This window comes from Vipera berus (genome assembly GCF_964194415.1).
Source record: "Vipera berus genome assembly, chromosome: 3".
NCBI lineage: Eukaryota > Metazoa > Chordata > Lepidosauria > Squamata > Viperidae > Vipera > Vipera berus.
Genome location: NC_138204.1, coordinates 163,347,625 through 163,367,687, shown reverse-complemented (window position 1 = coordinate 163,367,687; position 20,063 = coordinate 163,347,625). Strand labels below are relative to the sequence as shown.

The 20,063-nt window shown below is 38.7% G+C and overlaps 1 protein-coding gene across 3 annotated transcripts; it reads right to left on the bottom strand.

Moving 5' to 3' along the window:
• Positions 1-563: 563 nt before the first annotated feature.
• FAM210A (family with sequence similarity 210 member A) lies at positions 564-20,017 on the bottom strand. 3 transcript variants are annotated; one of them, XM_081324430.1, is made up of 5 exons: positions 19,854-20,017; positions 12,729-12,911; positions 10,608-11,103; positions 6,608-6,719; positions 564-3,511 (listed from the first exon to the last, which is right to left on the bottom strand). In XM_081324430.1, the coding sequence occupies exons 3-5, from the start codon at positions 11,075-11,077 to the stop codon at positions 3,212-3,214; spliced, it is 882 nt and encodes a 293-aa protein (XP_081180556.1). In that variant the 5' UTR covers positions 11,078-11,103; positions 12,729-12,911; positions 19,854-20,017; the 3' UTR covers positions 564-3,211. The 3 variants fall into 3 exon arrangements, with proteins under 3 accessions (XP_081180556.1, XP_081180558.1, XP_081180557.1); XM_081324432.1 differs by having other exon boundaries at positions 12,794-12,911; XM_081324431.1 differs by lacking the exon at positions 19,854-20,017 and adding an exon at positions 15,254-15,488.
• Positions 20,018-20,063: the final 46 nt, after the last annotated feature.

Below are 20,063 nucleotides of genomic sequence, written 5' to 3'. Positions count from 1 at the left end.
TGCTAACACGTAGCCATAGCACTTAGACTAAAGCTTCAAGGTGCTCTATAGCCCTCTCTAAGCTTTTTACAGAGTAAGCATATTGCCCCCAATAATCTGGGTCCTCAGATACACACACACACACACTACTCACTGCCAGGAGTATGTGTCTGTGGGTGTGTGTACAGACAAACACACACACACTGGTCCACTAATTATAAGTTGAAATCTGGAAGACAATTCTATGTGCAGATAAAAGTTCCAAATTAAAACCTAAATTGACTAAAATGCATAATTTCACAGCTCACATGAAGCCCGGAATGTTTTGAATAAAATTCCTACATTACTATGAAGCATTTTTATGTACAAGTAAAGATAGTGATCTGATAGCTTAAAAGGTTGAAATAGTAAATATTTTGTTTTCTTTTTAGGAGTCTAAAACCTATGCATATATGCATTTTTCTACTGAAGTGTGGTGTATGTGGTTTGTAGCAGTTGGTTTGGAGAATGGTTAAATGGTGTTAGAACTAATAGGTACCCTAAGCCAATTATACAAAAAGAACAGACAATGCGGTATAGCCGGAGTACTTTAATTCAATTAATGTTATCTGCACTATTATTTTAAGAACAATTCCTCTGCAGTGAATATAATCAAAACAAATTTATGAAAGAACTGAGCAGTGCTTTGATGAATATTATTAAATCCTGCTTAGCCCGTTCCATAGCAACCGGGCCAATACTGCTTCCATTTATATCGGTCTGGAACTATTATTTGAAATTCCTGATGCTTTTACCAGAATCAAATTGAAATACTAAAAGAGATATATTTTCATTCTGAATACACTGGCATTAAATAAGAATCTGTTCGTTAAAAATTACTTAAAAGTACAGAAAATACAAGAAATATTCACTTTTTCCTAGGGGAGAGCTCCCATACCATTTCTTGTTGTGTAATTTGATCATATCTGTTAATTTTAGAATTTAATATTCATGGAATTATGGATGAAAAAGTTTCCAACATGCTGTATCTATAAAAATGGAATATGTTTAAGTCCAAACCAGCTTCTCTAAAATGATCTTGTAGGCAAAGTATATATTTTCTATCTCTTTTGTGTTCTTTTCTTTCGATGGTGTTTGCTAGTTGCCAAATCATTTCATTCTAAACTTCAAATTAGCATTCCTCTTTCTGCAGGTTTACAAAGGTTGCTCTGAATCTACTAAAGGAGAAATAGCTGAAGCTTGCCAATCACAAAGATGGAAAGCTACCTTTAATAAATGAATAGCAATCTATTTTACATGCCACTGCTTTTAGAGGCAAAGATAATGTTCTACTTTTATCAAGCAACTCTTTGATAGATCAAAAAAGATAATTCTGCCAAGCTTTTGTGAGTATCTTCTTGCAAGGCTAGGATAGCAACTTGCAGTAAGAATATTTGGTGAATACAATATTCATTAGGTTTACCAGAAAGCATACTGTACATGTTTTAAACTTACCTGCATATTAAAAATCTGAAACAAGTATTTTATAGGAGTAAAACTGTGCTCGAAAACGACTGTAGGATTCCTCTCATTAGAAGAACTATTATGTAAATACAGCAAGGTTTTGTTTCATGGTTTCACACAGAATTGACTTCATGGGACACAACGTTTCACTGTAAGCTTAAGATAGTGTTCAGCAATGCTATCATAAGAGTATATAATCTCATAACCAATTCTCAGAAGCATTATTTTGCTTTTACATAAGTATGATTTAGTAGTATAGTGCTTTTATGATATTATCAAACTTTACCAATTAAGAAAATACATTTTCTAAACCACTCCTGCTTTATAGGTAGGCAAGGTTGATTTTGGTAACTGGCTCCTAGTTGTCTCCTGGGTCTCTATCACCTCTGTAACCACTTTTTTATTGCTTTTTGGAGAAAGAGCTTCTTAGACTAGCTAGTATCAGATGTTTTAACGGAACTGAAAGAAACAAATCAGATTTTTTTTAAAAAAATATATATAGTTCCCAAGTAGTTGAATTGTAAACCAAACAAAGTGCTTGACTTACATTAATGTAAAGCACTTTGAAAGTATTCCTTCAAGTCACAAAGAGGTAGTGATATAAACCATGGATTTTAACACAGATGTGACAGTCATTTTGAAGATTCTTATCATCCTAATGCTTTCATCCCTTATACCAGGGGTCTCCAAACTTGGCAATTTTAAGTCTTGTGGATTTCAACTCCAAGAATGCCCCAGCCAGTAGAGTTCTGAGAGTTGAAGTCCATGAGTCTTAAAGTTGCCAGGTTTTGAGAGCCTTGCCTTATTCTGTTATACCTGCCCATGAGCTTTTCTCATTACAGGAAAAGTACCTGCAATATCAATGTTCAGGGCTGTGATCACCAAAACAATAAATGGAAATCAAAGTTTCTTGATCTCAGCCATCTCCCCCCCCCCCCCAAAAAAAAAATCCAAAACCCTACCTGAGATGAATCTATAGCATTTAATAGTACAATAATGTCGTTTTAGCCTCTAATAACAATATTGGGGGATTTTCTACAAAAAATGGTAGCAGTGTTTCTTTTTCTTTTTCACTAAGCTAAAAAGATGTAAACATTCATTCCATGAATAAAGATAGATCTCCTTTCTTTTTAAAGCTTTATCAGTGATATGAAATGTAATACTTTAGCTTAAAGAAGAATCAAAATCCATTTTGCAATTATAAATATGAAATTACACTTAGTACCATTTCACTGAGCCTCGCGCATCATTTTAAGTCAAGTTTTTATCAAAGGAATATGGAACGTAACATAGCTTTCTCATTACCTGATCTTTTTAGAGAGAGTAAGATTAATTAATATACAAATATTGACACAATTTTCAATATTCAAGATTGTTTACATGACTGAGCCATTTTAATACTTGTTTTGCAACAAGGTGAGTGATGCCAGGTAAGAATATCAGCTCCATTCAAATGTGCAGAGAGATTCATTCAAGTCACCGATGGGACGACCACAGAATATTCTCCAGGAACTAAGTTGTGGGTGGAGAAAACTGTTGCATTTACTACATCCTACATTGGAAAACGTTGGATATTTTTTTTATTAAGGCCAGTGTAAGTCTTAAGCGTTATCTTTTTAGTTTTCAAATGTCTAGTCAGCCTATAACAAAATAGACAGGAACAGTAGCAAGAACATACATTTCAGATATTCTATAGGATTAAAAATATCACCTTTCACACCAACTTTCCCTACTCTTTCTTCTTTATAAATGAAACTTTCTCTTTGGTTTCTTGTATCTTTTCAGTTATCCTCTCTTTTGTTTCCTCCATTTTCTCAGTAAATTTTTCTTTTGTTTCTTCCATTTTGCCACTAATCATGTCTCTTGTTTCTTCCATTTTTCCCGAGATTCGTTCTTTTGTTTCTTCCATTCGGTCTTGAATATATTCCTTCACTGGAGGTGGTGTGGAGATATGTCCTTGCTTGCGAAGATACTTTACAGTGATAGATGTTCCTCCTAATGTCACTGTGTATCTGGCTGGAGTTGCAATCTTCCCAATTTAAAAAAACATATAGAAACATTAAGGACTTATAAGGGACTTTAAATTCTTTTGCCCAATAGCATTCACAGTGAGGGATACATCTCTTTCAGACACTATGTTAAGTGCAGTTAAAGTACTGATATAGCCCTAGCAAGGAAATTCTCCAAACTATCCAGAGCATTTCCTAAAGAGATATTGGTAGATCTATGCATTTTAATAAGTCATTCAGTCACCAAAAGAACAAGCTGGTCCCATCAGCAACATCTGTGCCTCCAAAATCTATTCTGAAACGCAGAATGCATCATCTGCAAAGTGCTTTACAGAACAGATCACACTGTTGAAGTTGGAAGAGAAAGCTGAATTTAGTCTGAATGGTTTGTCTGAATTATTTTATTGCTCTTAAAGCTTTGATAGATGAGTTGTGCAGTTTCATTTGAATAAAGTTAAAAATAAAATGTAGCATTCGCAACAGAGATATATTGTGGAGTGGAAAAAATGGATTGATTACATCCAGAATAAATATGGGACTAAAAAGTTTCATTTAGCATTTGAATAAATATTGATGTGATATTTATATTGCTTGTAGTCATTTTATAAGAGTTAAAGTGCGATAGATTTAATAGCTTATTGTTGTTTGCATAAGGTAGATTATGATTGTTTCTACTTTTATACCTTGTATTTAGCTCTGGGAAGTTGGGGAGGGGGGAGGGGGAGGGAGGGAGGTGTTGGGGAGGGGAGGGTTAGGGAGGGTTGGGAAGAGGGGAGGGGGTTGGGAAGGGTTTTGTTTTGTTAAAGATAAAATGTACTGTAAAACTTTTCAATAAAAAATAAAATAAAATAAAATGTAGCTACTGAAAGACAACTACATTTTCTACGGAGATACAATGAAAGTTTTTGTCTAAAAGAATAATTCCTAGAGACCAGTTGAAAACTTTCAAAATATTTTAAAAAGGGGAAAAATATCTCTGTATGAATTAAATAAGGATTTTTATGCAGTTTTCATTGTCCTTTCCAATTTTGTACCTAGTGTGCAGCTTCGTTTTTCCTTTTACCCAAATAGTTACTTCCAGTTTTTAGATTTATGCAATGACATATCGTGAGCTATTAAATGGAAAGACTTATAAATAAATTCCCTGGTTTATGGTTTGGTATTTTGTATTCATTTAAATATTCTACTTTAAAAATTAAAGTTAAAAATAAGTTTTGTTAAAAAAATAACCTCCTACTTTATTTAATAGTATCTTATTGGCAACTGAAGTATTTAGCAAATACTTCAGCAAGGATGGAAAAGATTCAGCTCAAAGTACGTGGCATTAAGCTTAATGCCACGTACTTTGAGCTGAATCTTTTCCATCCTTGCTGAAGTATTTGCTAAATACTTCAGTTGCCAATAAGATACTATTAAATAAAGTAGGAGGGTATTTTTTTTAACAAAACTTATTCTTAACTTTAATTTTTAAAGTAGAATATTTAGATGAATACAAAATACCAAACCAAATGGAACATTTTCCCACAAGAAATGTTTTACAGATAGTGATACAAAAAGAGGCCCTTGACGAGTCTGCTGTAGAAGGGCACTTGGGCAATATGATTTTCCTCTCCCTGTATTGCCAATTGCACCCCAAGTCTCCTCTAGAACAGGGGTGTCAAACTCAATTTCATTGAGGGCCGCATCAGCATTGCAGTTGCCCTCAAGCGGCCGGGTGGGTATGGCCAGGGTGGGCGTGGCCTACTGGGTGGGCGTGGCTAGAGTACGTATGGCCTACTGGGTGGGAATGGCCAGCTCTACAACGTTCGCATCAAGGGTGCCAATGGGGGCCTGGGCAGGAGTGGGACAGATCTGAGGGTCTCTGGCAGGAGGGTCTCTGGGCCAGGGCCAAGGCAGTGGGGGCCATTCCCTCACTGTTTCCAGGATGGCTTCGCGGGCCACAAGAAACCACTTTGCGGGCCGGATCCGCCCCCCCCGGGCCTTGTGTTTGACATGTCTCCTCTAGAAGATCACATGCAATTTGATGAGCAGAATGATGTTACTGAATACAACCCAGGGTCTTCTTAGTTTCTAAACAGATGTTGCTCTTCATTATTCACCTTCCTTTTTCATTCCTCCAACACTGGTTTTTACTTTCTTACTTTTTAACTATGTTTGCATTCCACTAAATATTTTCCCCATAAATGTCAAATTATGTAAATGAATTTTTAACATCTGTCTATCACCATATAGAATTTATCTTATTAATTATAGCATTATTGTATTTATTCAGAGCCCTCGTGACAGAATCTATTCCTCAGTAATTATACACACACACACAATTGCATACTTTGAATGTTGAATCCCAGAGGCTCACTGGTAATTCTGTAGGGAATAGTCTGAGGTTGATTGATTCAGTTTTCCTTAACCCACCTCTGTCCACAAATTCTAACAGTATGCCACACATCAGAATGCCCTAAATTAAGGAAGCCTAATTACCTAATGTAATTCTTGATGCTATTTCAGCTTTTATTATCCAACTAGTGGGTGTAGAATTTGTTCTCTGTTTGCCATGCTAATATTAATGGGGTGGTTTTCTCCTTGGCAATTCCTTGATTACGGTATTGTTTTCTGCTTGTTTGTCTGGTACTAATCCCAGGGTGTTGCTGCTGGAGTGGATGTGTTCTGGTCTTTTTGTTACCTTCTTAGCTTTAAACTATTTCTTTTGAATGGTGTCTAAATGTGTAAATGTGGTTTATCTCTATGTGTCTATTGATAGCTGATTTATCTAATGCCAAACTTCCAGGAATTTGCTAGTGTTTTTGGATTTAGTTTTCTCTAGGATGCTCACAGTTTCCCAGTTGAAACTATGGTTGAATCTGTCCATGTATTGTGAGATTAAAAATTTTCACTGTGTCTTCTGCTAGCTGTGTTCATGGATGCATACAAATCCCATATCCACTAGAACTGACAATGTTACCTTGTCAGACAGTGAAACAATGGTGAGCAAACAACCAAGCTCAGAGAGCACCAGGGACTCCACAGTTCAACTCTGAGCTATGGATATTCTCTTCTATTGTAACTGTACATTCAAATATTCCTGTGGGTAGGGTTAAGAAACCTATGCATCTACTTACCTTATACAATGCATAGGCAGTTAATGCATTTCCACTTTGAGAATGCTTTAGGATGTTTACAATGCTTTCAGGCAACCCTATGAGTTCAAGAAACGGAACGACATTTACTCCCCTGTAAAATGAAGACATACTAAAATGAATTACACCATTCCTATTTGGGTAAAGTTTTTTGTAGAATTATAATAAAGAAGGATTTTTTATATCTGATAACAAATCATTTCTTTTTTCCTCAACTGATACAGAGTAATGAATGAATGGTGAATAGGTTATAAGAAGGAAAAAATGAAGTATATCCATTACAGAAGATTTCCAGTTTTGAAATTTAATTCCAATATTCTAAAACTATGATTTATAACATGTGTTCCATGCCCTAGGGATCTGGGAGGGTACTTTACATGATCTACTATACAGCTTCCAAATTAAATTTGTATGTATATCTGTGTATGTGTATAGAATAATAAACATAGCTAAATTGCAAAAATATCACCAGATTGTCAATTTGATATTTCAGGTGGGAAAACCAGCAGCTTGGAAGATGTAATGATTTTGTATGGCTCTGATTATTTTTACCTAAATTTTGAGTCCTAAGAGCATCAAATGGAAGGGATCAAGTATAACATAGTACCTGTGGGTGCCAGGTTGATGATCTTTGACTAATATAGTGGTCTCCAAAACTAATGATGTAGTGCTATGCATTAAAATGTTAGGAATCACCTGTCTAGGCTATTCAGACATAACTGATTCTTGGAGTTATTTCAACCATTGTCTTTACTGTGGTAAATCAAGGCCAACATGAATAAAAGTATTAGTTCTCGGGGCAAACTACATGACTTATTAAAAGAATTTTGGAATGTCTGCCTCAACCATAAAAGCTAATACTGAAGTATATAATACCAAGTTTTTAAAAAAATCAAAATTTTATCTGGCATCTACCAACTTCTTGTCTAAACAGGTTACACAATTAATACGTCTTAAAAAAATATAGTCAGGTCTTCTGAAAACATGAATTAAACATTATTCTGAACATGTAGTCTCCATTACATTAAAACTAAGTATCAAATGTTAAGCCAGATCCATTTGAACCAATGAACTTTAGCTAAATTCAAACAATACCTTAACCTGTGCCTTGGAGAATTAATATTGTTGGAAAGTTTACTGGATATAACTCACAATATGAAAAAAACAAGTGTCACAACCCTATATGTTTCTCTGAGAACAAATTCAATTATGGTTAAGACACTGGTCAACTGGAAGGTGGGCAGTTCGAAACCCAAGTACTGTGTGATGGGGTGAGTTCCTGTTCTTATCCCAGTTCCTGCCAACGTAGCAGTCTGAAAGCATGCGAATGCAAGTAGATAAAATAGGTATCACTTTGGTGGGAAGGTAACAGCATTCCATGTGCCTTGGCATATAGACATGCCAGCCACATGACCAAGAAGTGTCTTCAGACATGCTGGCTTCCTTAGCTAGGAAACATCACCCTCCCCTAGACTTGGACACAACTGGACAGGGGAAACCTTTACCTTTTTATAATGTAACCATGCTTTTCTTTTCAGCTCATCTTTATGAATTCTATCACTTTTGATTGGCAGAAAGTTTTCAAGGTCTTGAAACATGATTTGTTAGGACAGAAACTTAAACTGTTGTTCTCTTTGGAAAAGGATAGTCATAACCCCTAGATAACAGTAAACAAACATCTACTGAGTCAATTACTGGCAAAGTCGAAGTGAAGATTTGTTAGTTCTAAGTAGGTTACAATTTTTGGCTTCTCATAGAAGAGGTAGAACAATGATAATTAGTGACCAGAAGCACAAGTGTCTTTGAAATCAGAAGGTATTATAACTATTTTAGTTATTCTAACCAGATGGCATTAAATGCCCTTTCTAAAAGCAATGGGTCTAAATGTCATTCTAAATTTATCCCTTCTCAGGGTAATAAACATCCAAGCTGTTTAAAATTTTGTTTCCAGATACATATTTATCTTCAGGTATTAAGAAAAAATAAATAGCTGGTATTACAGACATTAATTATATTTACTTCTTGATCATGTAGCTTGATACAGATTTAAACAAATTTAAGGATCTAAATTGGGAAGCTAGAATATTAATGTTTGGGACCACTGTTTTAGTTTTCAACAAGATATCATATTTTAAATCTACAAAGGAATTCATATATATTTAGGATCCTTCTTGTAGAACTATAGAATCCATACAGCACAGACCCTTTAAAACTCCTTTAAGGTGCTAGTCTATTCATATGTACTTGGGATTGATCCCACTGAACTTTGTCACACTTTTGTGTATATGGCAGGGGTTCCAAGTCTGTAACTTAAGCCAGAGATATTTTAAATATTCACTAGCAAGTTTTAGAGCATGCATGCAAACATGCAGCAAAATTACTGAGCAGAGATCCTATATTATACATTAAGTTCACAGCTTTAGCAGATATTGTCTTAAGTACTAATTACACCTGTACTACTTATTCTAGCTTCCTCATTAGCATTTTTACATGTTACACAATATAAGAAACTGCTCACCTTTTGAAATAAAGCTAGGATTAAAACAGAAAATAAAACATTAGAACTGCTATAAACACAAGTATAACTTCCTATTAGACTCCTTCACACTACTATTTTTTCATAAGATGACATTGTCTTATTTTTACAGGTAGTTCTCAATTCATGATTACAATTGAGCCCAAAATTTCAGTTGCTAAGCAAGACAGTTAAGTGAGTTTTACAACCTTTCTTGCCATAGTTGTTCAGTGAATCACTGCAGTTGTTAAATTAGCAATACAGTTATTAATTGAATCTGGCTTTCCCATTGACTGTTTGTCAGAACGTTGTAAGAGGTGATTACATGACCCTGAGATACTGCAACCGTCATAAATACATGCCAGTTGCCAAGCATCTGAATTCTGATCATGTGACCACAGGGATGCTGCAATGGGTGTCATAAGTCACTTTTTTCAGAGCTTTTGCTTTGAGCTATCACTAAACAAATGGTTCTAATTTGAAAACTACCTGTAATACAAACATCAGTTTTAAAAATGTTATGTTTTATTGCACAAAGCAAATGAATACCTAATGTGGACTTTGTAATTTTATTTTGAAGTGTAATAGAGATAACCATGATTTAAAAATTGCTGTTTTTTCTTAACTGATAGGCCAGAAATTAAATTTGGAGCTTTCTAAAACCTAACAGAAGTTGCTGGCATGTGAACACATGGAAATAAATGAAGGACGGACTCTAACACAGATTTTCTTCACTACCCACAAACTCCACTTTCCACTAATCAATAAAATGGCACAGAACAAGAGTGAGGGAAGGAAACCTCCAAAAGAACGAACATCAAATTTGATAGATTTAGGTAAGAAAATCACAGTGCAATTTTACAGAATTGTATTAAAATTCCCACTGAGTTTAAGGGGCTATTAGTATAAACTTACTTTAGTTAATATTAAAATCAATTTTATTTTAGAATATGTATAGGCACTTTATGTGCATTTGGGCTTCCTACTCAGAAAAGTTACAAGTCCTTTAAGTGTTTCATTGCTTTTCTTGTACATCTAAATGCTTTCCTTTTCTCATACAAAATCAAGTATTTTCATTGTTAAAGTATGATCAGAGTCTTTATAACGTTCTAAGATTTTTCTAATTTCCAATATGATAAGCTCCAGGCTCTTTAATTCTACGATTCTTGGGGATAGCTAAGGCTTTCAAAAAGCAAAACAGTGTTTGTTACATTCTCAGCCTTTAAAAACTATCCTGTGCTAAACTGTTCACTCGATCCTTCGCTGAATACTTGGCCAATTAAGATAATACACACTGTTATTTTGAAATGAAACACAGGGTACCACTGACTTCTTTCCCATCTTTTCCTTTTTTTAGGTCCATCCTCCCCAAACTTATGTACAGCTATTTTTTTTTAAAAAGTACACAACAGGAATTATAACGACAGAAATTATCATCGGTGTTTCAGCTAATACCTCTGCACTTACTTTAAAGCTGCATAGTAAAAAGTTCCAAACCATATGCTGGAGGTCAAAAGATGCACAGGAATCAGAACTTTGCCATACTGTTTAAAAGTTTTCTTGAATCTCTGCACAAGACTAATTGATTTATCTTGCAAAGGGTCAAGTTCTAGAGAATTAGGCTCTATAGGAGATTCCCTGGCAAAATTACCAGCTGATGTGTTAAAATTTTCTCTCTTCAGTTCTTTATTTTGAGGGTCTTCAGGTTGGGAAGTTGTATTGCCCCCAAAGCCCCCTTCCTTGGAATCCCAAAAAGGAGCAGAGGTATGCAGGTATTGACTCTGGCAGCTCAGCATCAAGGATGTTGTTTTCTGCCTTATTGGAGGTAAGGATGTTTTTCCTTGGATGCATGGAAAAATACAGGAACGATAGGATAGCAAACAGGTCCTAAACGCCAGCTGAAACGGTTTCTGCATTTTGATCGATCGTGGCAGCATTGTGCTGATAGTATTGTATACAGTTCCTAAGAAATATTAATAGTTAAATTGTTAAATTAAGTGAAGAATTATCCCTGGCATCATAATTACATAGTAAAAGCAAGAAAAATTGGCTCACCACCTTAATCAAAATGTAAGTTAGTATAATCAAATCCTGACTTAAACAAAATCCTCATATAGTGAGACACTGAACAGTCCCTTTCTCCAAGAATTCGGTTTTCCTGCTCTGTGTTGCTCACCAGTTATAATTTATGTACCAATAATATAATAAAACATTCTTCATATTTCATATAGTCCATAATACGAAAACATACAGTAGTACAATAGCATCAGAATCCATCCACGTTTTGTACTGAGAATTAAACCCAGCACATTTATTAAAACACTACAGTATTGTATATCAAAATCTTTCACAGTTCTTTCAGCTATATGTTCCTTGAACTTTACAAGGGATCTTTACTTGAACTTTACAAGGGATCAAAGAAGCCAAACCCAAAATGTTAATTACATTCTATTGATGAATGCTTATGTTGCACATGTATTAGTAATTTTTTACAATGCATTAGACATAGAAATCTGAAGTTATAGTCTGCCCTCTAATGTATCATTTTAGCACTACAACAAGTATTGTGAATGGTATAACAAACTTTTCCCATGCAAAGATTTTACAGTGGTCAATTTACAGTACCATTGTGGTTTTGTTTTCTCTTTCCTAGGTAACAACTGCATAACATTTTCTGTGAGTTGTTAACTCCATACATAATGAAATATACTAAACACTCTGATCAGTTTTTTTAATTTAATTTTTTTTAATTAAAATCTTACTACTTAATTATCCCTTGGATAATTTCCTGCTGTTAAATAAAAACTCCAAAGACTCAGTATGTTACAGTGATGCTTTTCATTGACTATCAATTAAACCATAAAAGTTACTGTACTCACAGCATTGTGAAACTCCACAATGCTATCAGTACACTATAGGACTTATTATAAGGATTATAGATATTGCAAAGACAATTTACAATGCTTACACCAGATAAAAGTCAAATGATTTTTCCATAATAAATTAACAGCACAGCCATATCATCATTAATGTAGTGGCGTACAAAACAGGCATCTGAACTTCAGAAATATTGCACCATTTCAATCCATTATTATTAGCTATATTCAATTCCAGCAGGGTCAAATCACTCACTTTTAAACTTAATGCTCACGGTCCCTTACTGAATTCAAATATGCAATGATATTTAAGGGCTCATTGCCACTACATGCTAATCTTGCTGCCAATACAAAAAATAATAATTCCTGTCTTCAATTAGATGCCCATAATTCTCTCTTTAAAAAGGCTGCTAATAAAACTACAGAACCTAAACAGAGTTTGTTAATCAGCAGCAGCAACCAGAATTAAGATTAAGTTTGGAGCAAAAATACCGTAACTTGAATATTTGAAAATCTGGTGCTCCTGCAAGTGACATTTAACTGTGATAAGATTACTAGAAAGCAAACGCTTTCTCACTTGAAAGAGAGAATGTGTTATGTTGCCTTTATGTCCAAATAAGTCATTGATATAAATATATATCAAATGGGTATCTAATTTGACAATAGTTGCACAAAGACAGCTATAGAATTAAGGAGAAAAAAAATTCCTCACCAGTTTACAGCACTCTTGGAACCAAAAATTTGCCACTAGGACAGAACATGACAGATGTATTATACCATTGGAAGAGAGTCATAATCAAGTCATTGTCTTCAGGTATGTCATAAAACCTCACAACAAATAGATCTAAATATTCCTTCAACCAAAAGGACCTTCAGCTTCCAGTAAGAGGAAAACCTAGAAAAAAAATTTAGACATTTTCAAAATTGAGACAATACAGGTAACCCAGAGTTACGAGTGTTAGCAAACATTCGATGTTACACAATAAGCGTAAAGGGAAGCACTCAGAACACGGTCAGTCTGCAGGGCAAAACAATTACCCGGGACACCACTGCCGCCTGTGCACGTGCCCAGGTAGGTTCGGCTTCTCGCCAGCTTGCCTTGCCTGGCACAGCCTCTCCAAGCGGTGAGAAAAGCGCGCCGCTGCTTGCTGAAACCAGGCAGGCTGGGGGGTGGTGGTGTCTGGGAGACATAGCACAGGTAACGTGGACTCACTCCGCTCACAGCATCCCCTTCCCCAGAGTCCATGGGTGGGTGAAGTGGGTGAGGGCCATTTGCTGTTCTCCTTCAGGGGATGCTATGTTTCTTCATTCCTCCCGGAGGGTGACCCTTCCCCAGCTGCGTTTCTTGCCTGTTTTTCGCTGCCACCTGTGTGCGCGCCCGGTACAGATGGCTGCCACAGAAGCTTTAGATCGGCTCCTGGCCAGTCTGTTTTTTATCCTCTCCTCTCTCGGCCCTTCTTTTCTCTTCAGTGCAGCTCCAGCTTACTCTTCCTCCTCCCCCCAAGGTTATGTCTTTTTTTTTCTCTCCCTCTCCCACCCAAACTGCCTCCTTTTAAATCCCTTCCTGTCTCTTCCCCCTCCTCATCCTTCTCTTCCGAGTGTGCCAGAAGTGCTGATACTTTGCCTCACCCCTGCAGCTCCCTGCAGAAGTCCTGCGCTGTGCCGCTTTGGCTCATACCTTCCCCCCGCTACACTTGGCTAGGCTGGGCATGGCCGCGTACCACCTGCCAATGTACCACTGGTGGTTACGTGTACCACCGGTGGAAAAGCCCTGCCCTAGTGTTTACAAAAAAGTCCTGAAATTACGAATGTTGCCGCATCACGGCATTTGTTTACCCTTACGAATGACCACAGTGGCACTGCAACATTCACCCTGGGTATTCCCTCCCCTCCCCCAGATCTCCCTAGGCACTAGGCTATGGATACTCCTCTTGCGAAGATCGAGAGATCCTTCGCTTTTGGCTGTTTTCCTGCTTGCTTCGGTGCGTTCGCAGAGAATGGAGGCCTAAAGTAACACAAGATCAGTGGCAGAAAAGGCCTCAGATGCCTGGATCAGACCTTTGGAGCCCCACTGAAGCATTCCCTGGCATCATTTCCAGACGTTGGAGGCCTTTTCTGGGCTGCTGCCGCCCGAAAAGGATGCTGGGGATGCTTCAGTTGGGCTCTAAAGGGCCGTTCTGGGCCTCGGAGGCCTCCTCCAGGCCTTGGAAGCCCAGAACAGAGGCTATGGGCAGTGCTTTCAGAGGTCTGTTCAGGGTCTTGGAGGCCTCCCTCTGCTCTGTTTTTTTTAGTACTTCAGATGTAAAACTTTTCCTGGAGTGTGTATTTTGTTCTGTGTTCTATCGACCATGCAATGTGATTTATATGTAGGAAGCAAATAATGTTAGCCAAGTAGGGAGATTTCTAGTATTCTGGTTAACCCTGTCTTAGAGAGTAATCTTTGCTCATGCTATCAGATAGAAATTAGTTTTGGCAGGCAGTCAGGGAATGAGGGATAAACTTTGCAGATAAACCTTTAAATACCGTAGAGAAGCAGTTAGCAGGTCACATTTCTGTGAATACCTGCAACATTATAGTTTTTCTTATGCCATTGAATGTCTTGACTTCTGACAACCACGTGAAAATACCTGCAGTTTTCTTGACAAGACTTCTGAAGTGGTTGACTATTGCTTCCTTCCTAGGGCTGAGAGAGAGTGACTGGACCAGGGCCATTCAGGTGGCTTCATGCCTAAGGCAAGATTGGAACTCAGTCTCCCAATTTTTAGTCTGATGCCTTAACCACTACACCAGACTGTCTCTTAATTATATCTTAGAAGACTTATTTTAAATAATTTTTAAAGTAACACCTCAACTGATGATTTAATAAGTAATACTAGGATGTCCTCCTGCCCTGGAAAGAGGCAATTGCTTAAAAGGATTGTGTCTAGGGTGACGGATCAAGAACATGTAGCCTGTCAATCTCTCTCTCTCTTCACATTTCTTTCAGTTAGACTACCTCTTATATTCATGGCAAATGGTTGCTTTAAGTCAGCGGCTCCGAACCTTTTCTATAACCTGCACCCCTAGAATGCTTCTGATGTATTCTTGCACCCCATACAAAAGTTTGAAATAACGGCAACGAATTATGCGTATACACTATAATTTTGAAAACCCAAGTTCGCGTACCCCCTGGAATATCGTCTCGCACCCCTAGTTGGGAACCCTCGCTCTAAGTTCAAGATTAGGGCGAATTCTTACCTGTAAAAATTTAACAACCACTAGAAGGCAGCAGTTCTGTTTATTTGATGCCCTCTAACAATTACTGCAGCCCAAGAGGCTTCTTCTAAACTTCACTGTTTCATGCTTAAAAGTGTTCTGAAGTTTTGTCTGGGTTGATGCCCAGAATGGGCTGTTGTTGTTAGCTGCGAAGTCGTGTCCGACCCATCGCGACCCCATGGACAATGTTCCTCCAGGCCTTCCTGTCCTCTACCATCTTCTGGAGTCCATTTAAGCTCACGCCTACTGCTTCAGTGACTCCATCCAGCCACCTCATTCTCTGTCGTCCCCTTCTTCTATTGCCCTCAATCTTTCCCAGCATTAGGCTCTTCTCTAGTGACTCCTTCCTTCTCATTAGGTGGCCAAAGTATTTAAGTTTCAACTTCAGGATCTGGCCTTCTAAAGAGCAGTCAGGGTTGATCTCCTCTAGGACTGACCGGTTTGATCGCCTTGCAGTCCAAGGGACTCGCAGGAGTCTTCTCCAGCACCATAGTTCAAAGGCCTCAATTCTTTGGTGCTCAGCCTTTCTTATGGTCCAACTTTCACTGCCATACATTGCAACTGGGAAGACCATAGCCTTGACTATTTGTACTTTTGTTGACAGGGTGATGTCTCTGCTTTTTAGTGTGCTGTCTAGATTTGCCATTGCTTTCCTCCCCAGGAGCAAGCATTTTTTAAATTTCTTGGCTACAGTCCCCATCTGCAGTGATCTTGGAGCCCAGGAAAATAAAATCTGTCACTACCTCCATTTCTTCCCTATCTATTTGCCAGGAATTGAGAGGGCCAGATGCCATGATCTTGGTTTTCTTAATGTTAAGTTTCAACCCAACTTTTGCACTCTCTTTCTTCACCCGCAACAAGAGGCTCTTTAGTTCTTCTTCACTTTCTGCCATTAGAGTGGTATCATCTGCATATCTTAGGTGGTTGATATTTCTCCCGGCAATCTTAATTCCAACTTTCGATTCATCTAGCCCTGCCTTTCTCATGTGTTCTGCATATAAGTTAAATAGGCAGGGTGACAGTATACAGCCTTGCCGGACTCCTTTCCCAATTTTGAACCAATCAGTGGTTCCGTGTCCAGTTCTCACTGTTGCTTCTTGACCCGCATATAGGTTTCTCAAGAGACAAATAAGATGATCTGGTACTCCCATCTCTTTAAGAACTTGCCACAGTTTGTTGTGATCCACACAATCAAATGCTTTAGCATAGTCAATGAAGCAGAAGTAGATGTTTTTCTGGAACTCCCTAGCTTTCTCCATGATCCAGCGTATGTTGGCAATTTGATCTCTAGTTCCTCTGCTTCTTTGAAATCCTGCCTGTACTTCTGGTAATTCTCGATCCACATACTGCTGGAGTCTAGCTTGTAGGATTTTAAGCATAACTTTACTAGCATGTAAAATGAGTGCAATGGTGCGACAGTTTGAACATTCTTTGGCACTGCCTTTCTTTGGAATTGGAATGTAAACTGATCTTTTCCAATCCTGTGGCCACTGTTGAGTTTTCCAAATTTGCTGGCAAATTGAGTGTAGCACTTTTACTGCATCGTCTTTTAAGATTTTGAATAGCTCAGCCGGAATACTGTCACCTCCACTAGCTTTGTTGTTGCTCCGTTTTTCTAAGGCCCACTTCACTTCACATTCTAGGATGTCTGGCTCAAGGTCAGTGACCACCTCATCGTGGTTATCAGGGACATTAAGCTCATTCTTGTATAGTTCTTCTGTGTAATTTTGCCACCTCTTCTTAATCTCTTCTGCCTCTGTTAGGTCCCTGCCATTTTGGTCCTTTATCATGTCCATTGCATGAAACATTCCCTTCATCTCTCCAATTTTCTTGAAGAGATCTCTGGTCCTCCCTATTCTATTGATTTCTTCTATTTCTTTGCAATGTTCATTTAAGAAGGCATTCTTATCTCTTCTAGCTATTCTCTGGAATTCTGCATTCAATTGGGCGTATCTTTTTCTCCCTTGCCTTTCGCTTCCTTCCTTTCCTCAGCTATTTGCAAAGCTTCCTCAGACAGCCATTTTGCTTTCTTGCATTTTTTTTTCTTTGGGATGGCTTTAGTTGCTACCTCTTGTACAATGTTGCGAACCTCTGTCCATAGTTCTTCAGGGACTCTGTCTATCAGATCTAATTCCTTAAACCTATTTGTCACCTCTACTGTATATTCATGAGGGATATGATTTAATTCATACCTGAGTGCCCTAGTGCTTTTTCCCTACTTTCTTCAGTTTAAGCCTAAACTTTGCAACGAGAAGCTCATGGTCTGAGCCACAGTCAGCTCCTGGTCTTGTTTTTACTGACTCTATAGAGCTTCTGCATCTTTGGCTGCAGAGCACATAGTCAATCTGATTTCTGTGTTGACCGTCTGGTGATGTCCATGTGTAGAGCCGTCTCTTGGGTTGTTGGAAAAGAGTGTTTGCTATGACCATTGTATTCTCTTGACAAAATTCTATCAGCCTGTGCCCTGCTTCATTTTGTACTCCAAGGCCAAACTTGCTTGTTATTCCGGTTATCTTTTGGTTTCCTACTTTAACATTCCAATCCCCCATGATGATAAGGACATCATTTTTTGGTGTTAGTTCTATAAGGTGCTGTAGGGCTTCATAGAACCGGTCAATTTCATCCTCTTCAGCACCGCTGGTTGGGGCATAGACCTGGACTACTGTGATATTGAATGGTTTGCCTTGGATTAGAACTGAGATCATTCTGTCATTTTGGGGATTGTATCCCAATATTGCTTTTCCTACTCTTTTATTGACAATGAAGGCTACTCCATTTCTTCTGAGGGATTCTTGTCCGCAGTAGTATACTTGATGGGCATCTGAATTAAATTCACCCATTCCTGTCCATTTTAGTTCGCTGATACCTAAGATGTCGATGTTCAGTCTTGTCATCTCTTGTTTGACCACATCCAGCTTTCCTTGATTCATGGATCTTACATTCCAGGTTCCTATGGAGAAAAAATCTTTACAGCATCGGACTTTCCTTTCACCACCAGATAAATCCACAGCTGAGCGCCCTTTCGGCTTTGGCCCAGTCGCTTAATTCTTTGTGGCGCTACTAGTACTAGCCCTCTGCTCTTCCCCAGTAGCATATTGGACGCCTTCCGACCTGAGGGGCTCATCTTCCAGTGTCATATCGTTTTGCCTTTTGGTATTGTCCATGGGGTTTTCATGGCAAAAATACTGGAGTGGGTTGCCATTTCCTTCTCCAGTGGATCACGTTTCGTCAGAACTCTCTGCTATGACCTGTCCGTCTTGGGTGACCCTGCACGGCATAGCTCATAGCTTCATTGAATTATGCAAGCCCCTTCGCCACAATGCAGTAATCCATGAAGGGGTCAGAATGGGCAAATTGCCACAAATTTTGTTTCATCTCAATTACTTTTTCTCTTTCATGCATATCCCTGAAACATTTTTCTTTTCTAAATACTCCCAACAGATATTGGTTAGTGTAACCACTTTGAAACAAACAAAACTGCCATTCTAAAAAATAAAACACATGCAATAAGGTAATGATTTTTGTATCAGAACTGCACAAAAAAGTTTTGTTGAATTCCTCACCTTACTTGATTTGCTAGGAAGGGGATAATTCCCACAACTGATGTGCAACGAATACTTCCAAATAGATATATAAAAACCCTTTAGTGCTCTCACATGACACAGAGAGAAAAACAGCAACCCAAGCTATGCCAAACCTTTCAATAAGGCATTTACAAACCCATGTTGGAGAAAGCTTGTTGGCCCATCTTTCACACACTCCAAATACAGGTAGTCCTTGCCTTATAACCACAATTGAGCCCAACATTCCTATTGTTAAGTGAGACATTTGTTAAGTGAGTTTTGCCCCATTTTACGACCTTTTCCCCCCACTGTTGTTAAGTGAAAAACTGCAGTTGTTAATTTAGTAACACTGTTGTTAAGTAAACCTGACTTCCCCATTGCCTTTTCTTGTCAGGAGGTCGCAAAAGAGGATCACATGAGCCCAGGACACTGCAACTGTCATAAATATGAGTCAGTTGCCAAGAGTCTGAATTTTGATCACCTGACCCTGGGGATGCTGCAACAGTCATATAAGTGTGAAAAATGGTCACAAGTCCCTTTTTCAGCCATGTTGTAACTTCAAACGGTCACTAAATGAACTGTTGCAAGTCGAGGACTACTTGTAAGGGAGCTCTGTCATTAAGAAAAAACAAGAACACAAACTCGTCTCCAACTTCAGGCACTGAAATACCTCCCGGTGCTGCAGTTACCGCTAAGGGGCGTTTTTTTTAAGGCGGCCTTTTCGGAGCTGAAACTCTTGTATAGGTGCGGGCGGGCTGCAAGTCCCACAACACGCGCACTTCCTAGCTGGGCGTTATGGGGACTGGAGTCTCAGCATCCTTGATGCGCTTCAGACAGGAAAGGCTGACGTAACGCCGCATCAATCCCGGCCAGCAGCACTGGCGGGATTCAGACGAGCCCTCCTCCCCGCAGCTTTCCCCAACAGGGGCTTTCCGACAAGCAACTCAGCCCGCCGAAGGCAACCCTCCCCGAACGGCAAGCCCGGACTCCACGTCTGCTCTGTCCGGACCGGTTGCTACCTTTTGAAGAAATCGCCTTCGCCGCAGGTGCAGGACAGCCGCCAGGCGCGCGCCAGGCCCAACCTCTCTCTCCCGGCTGCTGCTGCTGCTGCCGCCACTGACTCCGGGGCGGCCCACGTGTCCTCGGGACGTCCCGACCCTCCGCGCACGTTCCCCGCAGGAGCCTTCCAGGCTCTTTTCCGCTTCCCGCCCCGCCGCCCCGCCCCCTTT

Excerpts from the sequence above, each read along its gene's own strand:
- FAM210A (XM_081324430.1), bottom strand. The coding sequence starts at position 11,077 with ATGCTGCCACGATCGATCAAAATGCAGAAACCGTTTCAGCTGGCGTTT. Across the intron at positions 6,720-10,607 it reads TTTTACTATGCAGCTTTAAA|GGGAGTAAATGTCGTTCCGT; the intron begins GTAAGTGCAGAG and ends TTCATTTTACAG. Across the intron at positions 3,512-6,607 it reads CTGCCTATGCATTGTATAAG|ATTGCAACTCCAGCCAGATA; the intron begins GTAAGTAGATGC and ends TAAATTGGGAAG.